The sequence below is a fragment of the Rhipicephalus microplus genome, chromosome X, assembly GCF_043290135.1.
Source record: "Rhipicephalus microplus isolate Deutch F79 chromosome X, USDA_Rmic, whole genome shotgun sequence".
NCBI classification, from domain to species: domain Eukaryota; kingdom Metazoa; phylum Arthropoda; class Arachnida; order Ixodida; family Ixodidae; genus Rhipicephalus; species Rhipicephalus microplus.
Window position 1 is genome coordinate 468136220 of NC_134710.1, and position 9979 is coordinate 468146198.

Here is a 9979-nt window from a genome sequence, read left to right on the forward strand (position 1 = left end):
CACTAACCTAACCACGCTAATCTTAATCCCATTAGGTCAGGGTACTTGCGAGGCACGATCGACCATATAAAGTAACAAAGCCACGCGCCTATCGGTCTGCTGACCGCAACCGATATTTATCGATGGGACGACGCAACTTCAAGACAAAAATGCGTTGTCGTAGCCACGAACGCTTCACGAAAAATATGAACTTCCTAGTAAAAAAAAGTGGTTATGGTATGTTAGCAACTAGAGTTGGGAGCACATACCCAGTTTTTCGTGCGTGAACAGAGTCGACATGCTCTGAACACCGGCGTTTCCGGTGACCACATTGGTCGCCATAGCATTGGCACATAAAACATTTTTCTGTCTATCAGTTGCGTTAGTTGCGTCGTCCCGGCAATATCCGGTGCTGTCGCCGGGCCAACGGGCATGCGCTGCTGTTACTTTATCTGGTAGAACGCGCCTTGCAACAAACCGAGATATTGTACCCTAAACCTAACACCCATCGTAAAAAAAAAAAAAAAAAAAAAAGGGGGGGGGAGGGGGCGTAGCGGTGTTCGAAAAATATTTCTTGGCCTTATTCTAACCCATGCAGAACTGCACATAAAACCACCTTCTTCGCAATACACTGCTGCTTTACGGAAAAGCGTATTACGATTTGGAAGGAGCTGTTTACACTACTCACAAGACAGCAAACAGCAAGCTTTATTCAATTATTTATGCGTGTATACTACCACATAATTCTGAGCACTAGTGTGATTGGTGACGTTCGAAAAAGTTATTGGCAATCATTCAAAGCAGTGTATGACACTTCTGCCACCCCAAAAAAAAAAAAAAAAGTGCAAGTTTTTTTTCCGCCACCCCTACTCCTCAGTTTCACGAGTCCCTTGAATTGCAAGGTCGCCAGCTTCCCAGATATACATTTTAATTCAGGGATTCAGTCAAAATATTTGACAGACACGGCAAGTGCTAATGTGGACTTTGTCATTGTTTGCACATTGGGATAGATCGAAATACTACTTTTATTGAAACAGCAGTGCTCATGTTTACTCTGCAGGGTTTCTGTGAACTTGAATGGCTTGAACATACTTTTTTTTTCTATATTTAAGCCTTCTTTGCTACAAATTTAGTCTTTCGTGATAAAAAATAGATGTTTTATTTCCCGTAACCTGCTCCAGATTTGCATTTTACTGCTCCAAAAGTAAGATTCTGCTGTTCCGAAAATTGCTCCAAATTCTATTTCGGCTTTTTCACCCCTTGTCATTGAGTTTTCCATATGTACACCAGAGGGAACTCTGGCCCTAGCGTCTATGAAACCTGCAACACTTGTAGCTTCAGCGAGCACGGAAATTATGGGTAGTAGACGGATTTGCCTAGTCTTCGTACTTTACGTTCTTTGTGGCTTCGCGTGGCTTGAAGCTGCTTTGTTGCGAAACAATTATCGGCAATTGTTCGGTGGTTGCGCGTCACCACTTTCACCTTTTAGGATCACTAATTGAAATCGGCCCACGAAATTCAAAACTGTTTGTTCTTTCATTCGAAACAAAGCTGAAACAGTAATAAAAGAAGCCACAAGTGCTATTCACTGCCCGCAAGCACAAAAAGTTGGCAAATCCGTGTACTACCCATAATTCCCATGGTTGCTCAACGATCGCAGTGCCACAGTCCCATCTAGTTAATTTTAGGAAATTATGGGCTTGTAGTCTTTTTCTAACAAAATGTCCCCTTCATGCGCTTTGATGTTTGGGTGATGGAATCACTAAGAATAATTATTTGTGGAACATAGCTTGGCTCATTTACTTTATCATTAGAAACCAGTCCTAAGGTAATGTTTCATGGCGGAACAGTATAATTTTATGGAGTGTATTTAACTGCATGCACCTGCCACTTTTTCAAGTAAATATGGTTTCATTTTTGTTCCTGTGGTGGATTTTGTGCTACAGCACCATGTGTATGGCTTTGACTACGTGGCTGCATCTTGAGCTTGTTCAGCTTTGTGTGGTTTCCTGTACATTGTTTCAAATGGAACATAGAAGACCTGCACAAGAGGACGGATAATACATGCAAGAGCCACCGACAGTAGCACTGGTGTGGTCTATCGTGCTCGTGTGCCATGAGAATTCAGCAGCTCAGATATCTCTCCACAGGAATGTGAGCTGCCCAAGTGTTGTGCTGGGGCATTTAGGTTGGGAGGAGTTGTTGTAAAGGATGCACTGATCAAACCATTGCACACAACATTTATTCTTTGGATGACAGGGCGCTTCGGGAACCAGGCAGACCACTTTCTCGGGGCACTAGCCTTCAGCCGAGCATTGGACCGCACCCTAGTCCTCCCACCATGGGTGGAATATCGGCCAGGGGAACCCAAGTCAGTGAGTTAAATTTTCTTGTTTGTTTCCTCGTGGTACTACCGATTTCAGTCGGCTAATAGTTCAGGAGACATAGTGCTGGTCTTATTGTTCCCAATGGCTGACTGTTTGGTTCTTTCCAGGTTCAGGTGCCCTTTGACACGTACTTCAAGGTGGAGCCACTGACCAGATATCACCGGGTGATCACGATGGAGAAGTTCATGAAAGATCTGGCACCTTCCATTTGGCCTCCAGGCAACCGCACCGGTGAGTAGGGCTTCAGTTGGTGCGCTTCCCCGGCTGTTGAATGAGCACTCCCATCAAAGCCTCAGACTCTCCCATATTTTTTATGAAGCGCATAAAAATCTCTGAGCGTCATCTTTGCCTGGTGCAGAACGCAAGCTGAATTTACTGATGCAGCTTGCATCTAATTTCAATCAATATTGCTAGGTGCCTTTTAGATATCTGAGAAGCTGCATTTTCTACGAAACATGCAGCTGCTAATTGCCTATATTTATATCAGCAACGCTAGTATAAGTATTGTGGGTTTAATTAAGAAACTGTGGTGGTGTGCAAATATTTGAAAATTTGAATATTTTTAAAAAATGTTTGCTATTAGATTTGATTGGCACTTGGCACAGTAATTTTTACTATTCGAACTTCCCAGAGACAAATGAACTCAACGTCCGATTGAAAGGGACTCCTTCAGGCATGTACAATGTTTAACTTCATCACATTTTTGTTGTGGCAAAGCTGTCTTTCAGGCTCCACTAACATCACAAATGTATCGATTCAAGAAAACACTGGTGATGATAGATGTGACAGAGGTAGGGCCTTAATTGCTGCTTTAGACCTGAAATTTGGGCAGAAAGTAAAAAAAAATCAGACGCTGAAGATTTTTAGCATCCAAAATTTCGAATGTTCTTGTACGTTGACGTCGACGAGGCAGATTTGGAACTCCCAACTCGAAGGGAGCACAACCGTGTATGTCGCATCTGTAGGGATTTTACAGAAGTTAAAAGAGCACGAGTCGCTAAAAAAAATGGCATCTTTGCCTTTCATGTGCAAAGTGTCGTCGGCAACACTTTTGGTTGCCGCATTGTCTCATTCTTGATAAGACAACTATCAAGTACTACCCTGCCAGCCCTTCATCAACCTAGCGAAAAGAAACACTTTCATGTTGCTATATCTCATAAGAGGATGCCTAGGAATCCTGTCCAACTTTTTTACCAGCGATTTCACTTCAAACTATTTGAAAAATATTCTAGAAATATTTGATTGATTGATTGATTGATATGTGGGGTTTAACGTCCCAAAACCACTCTATGATTATGAGAGACGCCGTAGTGGAGGGCTCCGGAAATTTAGACCACCTGGGGTTCTTTAACGTGCACCCAAATCTGAGTACACGGGCCTACAACATTTCCGCCTCCATCGGAAATGCAGCCGCCGCAGCCGGGATTCGAACCCGCGCCTTGCGGGTCAGCAGCCGAGTACCTTAGCCACTAGACCACCGCGGCGTTCAAATTGGATATGTGTAGAAATATTTGAGAAATATTCAATTCAATTTGCACTCATACTTCACTATTCAAATTCACTTCACACTCAAAATTTTGCTATTTGCACAGCTCTAGAAACTATTGTTTTTGAAAAAGCTGTAGTGTTTGTTGAGTAGCTACCGACGAAGTGTCCTCTTGGTGGAGTTTTTCATGGTATCCGAAGAACATGGTCACAGGATAGCAGTTCTTCACATCTCAGTGGCTGGAATAGCTTGACACAAGGTAGAGACCACAGTGCTTCCTATGTATTCCTAACCATCTGTGACAATGGTGGTTTTGTGCCTTCATGAGGAATGTGTTCAGGCTGTGTGGGTGCAAGGCCTGATAGCTTTAAGTTTTTTTTATGGTAGAGTTCATTTGCTAGTCCAGTGTAATTACTTTAACTCTTTCATTGCCACACCTGATCGAATCGATCACCTGTGATCGATGCTTTGAATTGTTGATTTTGGCATGTTGAATTTGTTTTTTGTGCACCCAGCACTTTAGTAGCAGTTAGTCCAGCCACTTAACTTTTAGTATGTTTGAATTCGCCTGTTTTTGCAACATTGTGATTTTCGACAGACCTTTGCGTGAACTAATGTGCGTGTGTGGTTGGGAAAATGCACTTGGCTGATGAACTTTACAGAAGTGCTTGCCGCTTGTGGTGATGCTAGGGCTACATCAATGTTCTGTAAATATTTTCAAAGGTCCACCACATACATGAAGTATGCAGGTCACCCTCTCAGCCAGTTTCCAGCAGCTTTGACTTTGCTTGTATCAATATATCAGGCACCCAGTGCCACTAGTTACTCCTAAGTTGTCGTCACCATGCGCACATGCGCTGCAAAAAATGGGTGCCGCTCGAAACTGTCTTGCGATCACACCTGAATTGAGCGATGACAAGCTCGAGTCTTCAGATGACAGCACTTCAACTTCAACTTTTATGGTGACAACATTTGGAGTCGACCTGGTACGTCTGCTGCAATTCAGGGGTTGGCTTTTTTTAAACCCTCAAGTTGTCTCCTCCACCGAAACTGCGTAGCTGCTGACTTTTGTGCACAATGTTATAGCTATTCTGGTTATGTGCGAGGTCCACACATTGCTGGGGCGCTGTGTGCTGGTGCCGGCTGTAGAGCTTTTCGCAGAAAGGCCACTGGAGCACATCTTGGCTTTGACTACCAAGCGGCGCGAAACATTTTGACTGTGTGCGATATCGTTCTTTCTTTTTTGGATTCTATCTGCATAAGTACAAATAAATATGCTTGGATACGTATATTATAACACTAATCTATGCAGAGAGTGGTCGCTCATGGAAAAAGGTGACGCTAGACGAACTAGTGAAGTTCATTAAATATATTATTTATAGAGGGATTGTTCACATCATGGGCATCCATCTATATTAAAACACCTGCAGGCTTTTACCAAAGAAAAAAATTAATGAGAAAAGTGTACGAGTTCATCAGTGTCTCACTAAGAACTAAACAATACTTCACTGCATGGCAGAAGCATTGAAGCAGCACTTCGGTTCTGATTTTCTTTACGTTTATAGGTACATTTTAATGAACATTTATTATTTTTCATACTATTGATGGGTAATTTACATTCAAAATGTATATTCAGAATTTTTTAGTTTGAATATTTTTGCATATAAAGTGTTTTTTATTGCACTGTTTATCAGCTGGCAACCAAAAATTACACACCTTCCACATTTTTATTAATTACAAAATATTTTTATTGTGCTACAATTTTTTGGAAAAATGATTTCATTTTGCAAAATTCGGTATGCTGGGATGCGTGCTAGAGTACTTCTGAAACTATCGAAATCTTTCTTCCCGAGACGTAAGAAAAATAACTATTTTAATGCACTACCGAAAGAGCTAAAGAGATTAATCTACAGATGCTGCTGCTTTTCTGTGGTGCTATGGTAGCAGTATTCTCATTTGGCACCATTGCAAATGAACAATAAGCAATATGGGAACAGTGCTGCTGCCTGTTGAAACTGCACTCAAAACGCAATTAGCTAACCTAACATGGACCAGAATCTATTGCTAATGTGCGTTGTTAGCTAAACAGTGCTCTGCACCTCATTGGAGCCTCTTGTGAGAAGTACCTGAAGTGCTTCGGCACACATTAGGGTTTTTCATGATGTAGTACTTCACTGCACAGCTCTTAGATAGTGACACCATCTCTTCCAAGACCAGTAAGCATGGTGGGACGTAGAAACTATCTTGTGGGTTTGCACTGAAAAACTGTTTTGTTTCATGGCTTAGACGTCAATGCGCCTGCCTTGTGTGCTTGCTCGAGATACATAGAGTTGGAGGTTTGATTCTCTGATTGGCTGACATTCGTCAGAGTTCTTTTTACTATTTTTTTTGTGACCTACTTGCATGTCTGTGGACCTAGTCATGTGAGCTAAGACTACTAGGCAGACCCTGGTATAAAACATTTTCATATTAGCCGACTGACTAATGCTGTCTTGTATTCAATCAAACTCAATCTCCGATAAAGTAGTTGTCGGGCAATTTTTAAATTGAGCAAATTCGTCCGTTTTCAGTTGGACAATTTGTATTAGACATTCCACCTCATCGGACATTTCATCTCTTTTGGACATTCTGCCTTGTTGGGCTGGACATTCAGGCTCTGAATCTTTAAATGAGAGATCTGACCATAGTTGATGTGTTGGCTCTCGTTCCTGTGGCACACCACGTTGACTCTACCTTGTTTTCGAAATGAGGTGCATCACCATTTGCAGGGACAGTGCATTTCCACCCCTTACGGCATAGAACTGTCTCTGGTTGAATGCAACCTAAATCTTGAACTTTTGAGCAGGGCAAGTTCTGTGGTGCGTGTGAGTGTTGTGTTTATGTCCTCGTGTCTTTGTCATGTTCTAGCACTGTTATTTTTTTTGTTCAAATTTATTATGTACCAACCAGCCCAATTCAAAGTGCTAATACAGACACACCATTATATTACATGCAAACAAGTTGTGTGTGACAAGCCGTAGAACAAATAAAGTCAGTGACTGTGTATCTTTGTTAACTTGAGAAAAATGAATAGTACAGCTTGTGTCATGTTGGTTGTCGCTTAACAATTGAAAAAATATCCACATGTAACATTCGCTTTTTGTATTTATAGACAGTGCAGGAAAGCAAGGTAGTACATTTTGGGATGATTGTCAATATTAAGCGTTCAAATTGGATATGTGCAGCACTATGACACCAAGGTTCTCTGAAATGTGTATAAAAGTGTTGCAACTGCTCCACATATGGCTCCGAATCTCAGTGAGTAGTAACACTGCGATTATAAGCTATGCTATAAGGTGGGCTCTGAAGCTAAAAGGCATATTGCCCCTTTATGTGATAGTATAAGTAGTGGTGCTTTGGAGGCTCTGGGTGCATACCCTCAGTACAGTGGCATTCTCAGTGATGCTACCGCTGCACCGACTGCGCCAAATTGCGCCCAAGTGCTCTAGCTGCCACATTTCCTGCTGCATTTACTGAGAATTTAGTGACTGTGGGCCCAACCTGCGCCAAAGAGTGTATGTCGAGTTTTAGAAATGAAACTAACTACTTTAGGTTCTCCCATTAAAAGCGACATTGCGGTGCACCTGCGTAGGACGTTGAGCCAAGAAAGGGAGAAAAAGCTTTATTGAAGTGAAGAAGAGTATTTTTCACAGAGGGAAGGTGGTCAGGCCGTGCCTAACTGCCACCTCCTCGGCTCGCTGTGTTGGCCCGAAGCTGTATCTCGAGGCTCGGAATAGACATGACAAACTATGCCTGACGCCGTCATTGTGCACGATGCAGGGAACGGTCTGATTTTTGTGACATTTTAGAGACCACGAAATCGTCCAAAAAGTTGGAGTAAAAAAACAAAAAACAAGAAGAAAAATGAATTGATGCTTTTTATTCTGCTCAAATGGTCAAATCGCCTCCCAGTACACTTATTAGGTATTTTGGTGCACACTTGGGCTGTTATGAATGCATTCTGAATTAACTAAATGGAAATGCCGATTGTAAATTTGTGTCTCGTGATGAGTGCTGGCAATATTGGCAAAGCACAGAATCCAAAAGCAGACCACTCATGTGGCTTTCTCCAATGTGTGCGTGCATGTACATAACCGATGCAGTACTGTATGAAAATCTCCATCGACACGCAGAATTTGCTGCCACGTGAAGCTGATCGTTTCTACATTTAAACCTCATTATAACAAAGTTGCATCTTACACGAAAATAAGTTTGTTATATCTGAAAATTTATGATGAATGGTTATTGCTAACACTTTACCTACTGCAAGACAATTTTTTTACTTACTTCGTTATAACCGATATTTTGTTATATCCGGTTTCATTATATCGAGGTTTGAGTGTAGCTGTGTGCAGCACAATGCGAACCAATCTGATGCCGTCGCTGGTGGGGCAGTGCTGTACAGTACGCACGCATTTGTCGTGAAAGTGTTCTTGATGCCCACTCCACTCCTGACCACACATGGGCTCAGCGATGGCCAGCTCCTTTCGTTCATAAATGTAGTGCATCTCTCCATCATACTTGGCGGTCTCCCTCAAATAAGCAGCATAATGAACGGTGGTGCGGGACGTTTGAGTTGTCTATTACTAAAACCAAGAGTACACTCACAGTGGTGCTAGGGCTCATGTACTGCCGAGCGCTTAGCTGAAAATGCTCATGGGGAAGGGTTGTCAACGATTAGTCACACTGGTGCATTTGCCGCCTGTTGCTATCACATCTCCGCACATTTCCGGTGCTTATTCGTAAAGGCATCACCGTATTGAGCCGTGATGGTGGTCCCTTTGGATATTTAGTCTGCTTCAGCCCTTACCCATTATTAAGCACTACGGTAAAGCTGGCTTACGGACATTGGCTACGATAGCAAACAAGTCAACTTGCGAAGAAACAGGAGGGAAAGGAAAGGTAGGGAGTCTACTATGGCCGGTAGGCTACCCTACATTTGGGAAAGTGCCGATTAAAGCATACGAGATGGTAGACATAAGGTGGGGCTGTATTTGATGTTGTTTTGAACATGTGGACAAGAAGTTATAAAAATCAGATACTTAAACTCTTTGATGTCTGAAATTTAAGACGCTATCGCATATTGGTTCGTGATGGTGCCATGAAAGCATCTGAATTTCACGCATATCTGAAAGATTGGGTAGCCGACAAATTGTATTTGGGGGGGGGAGTGGATATATAAATTTCCAGCATGCCATGGCTATGAAACGTTATCAAGACGCTTGCTGCAGTGATCAAAGACAATCCAGCCAACTTTGGAATTCGCGAGTTCAGAAAATGTTCTGTTTGTTCATCGTATGGCAAAATGTAGCGACTATTTTTGTGCATGGAATGATGCTTCAGGGCATTCCTTACTCTAGGGCTGATTCACCAACTGCCCTGTATCCAAAAATGTTCAGACTTTGAGACAGCCAAGCAATTCTCATGCAAATGATTTAAAATATACTAAACTGTTTCTTATGGTCACGGGTAGCATTTTGAAAAACGTTTGGTCAACGAGTTGTTATAGATTAAACACCTTTGTTAACAGAGGTGCAATCACGGAGGCTTCGGTGTTGTTTAGTGTACAGGTATGGACATACTCATCTGTGGTAATTACGCCATCTTCAGTAATTTCATAATGAAGTGCTGTGTTTCTATGTTTGACCATTGCCTTTGTACACTAAATATAGTCGGGCTAGCCACGGGTGTTATTGATAATTCGATGTTTTTTTATAGTTTTATAATGCTTCAGCGTGCAAGACATAGTGCTTTTATCGGTCGTCTGTCGTGAACGCGGCACATGTCCTAAATTTGCTTTTAGCAATGCCTGCTCTGAAAGCCAGTTTTACTGCTCGAAAACGCATTTTTGTCTGCTTCAAAAGCTACTCCAAAGCAGCCTGAGCCTGTAGCATCACCGCATTCTCGGTTGCAGTGTTCTGCTACCAAGCTCGTGCGTCGGCTCAGAGCTGCCAGGCCAAGGAAGGCAATCCCTTCGGGCCCTTCTGGGACACGTTTGGCGTGGATTTTGATGAGTCTGAGTTCTACATGCCCCTCCAGTACGACATTCACCACCGTGACATGGCACGCAAGTGGAAGGAGAAGTGAG

At 42.4% G+C, this 9979-nt stretch overlaps 1 protein-coding gene across 4 annotated transcripts in view; it reads left to right on the top strand.

The window, feature by feature from the left end:
- Positions 1-9979, top strand: part of O-fut1 (O-fucosyltransferase 1) — a 113425-nt gene that overhangs the window by 31981 nt on the left and 71465 nt on the right. For all 4 annotated transcript variants that reach the window (XM_075880768.1, XM_075880771.1, XM_075880770.1 and 1 more), the window contains 3 exons: positions 2239-2354; positions 2474-2597; positions 9806-9974. In XM_075880768.1, the coding sequence (XP_075736883.1) occupies positions 2239-2354; positions 2474-2597; positions 9806-9974 (409 nt within the window). The remainder of the gene's footprint in view (positions 1-2238; positions 2355-2473; positions 2598-9805; positions 9975-9979) is intronic.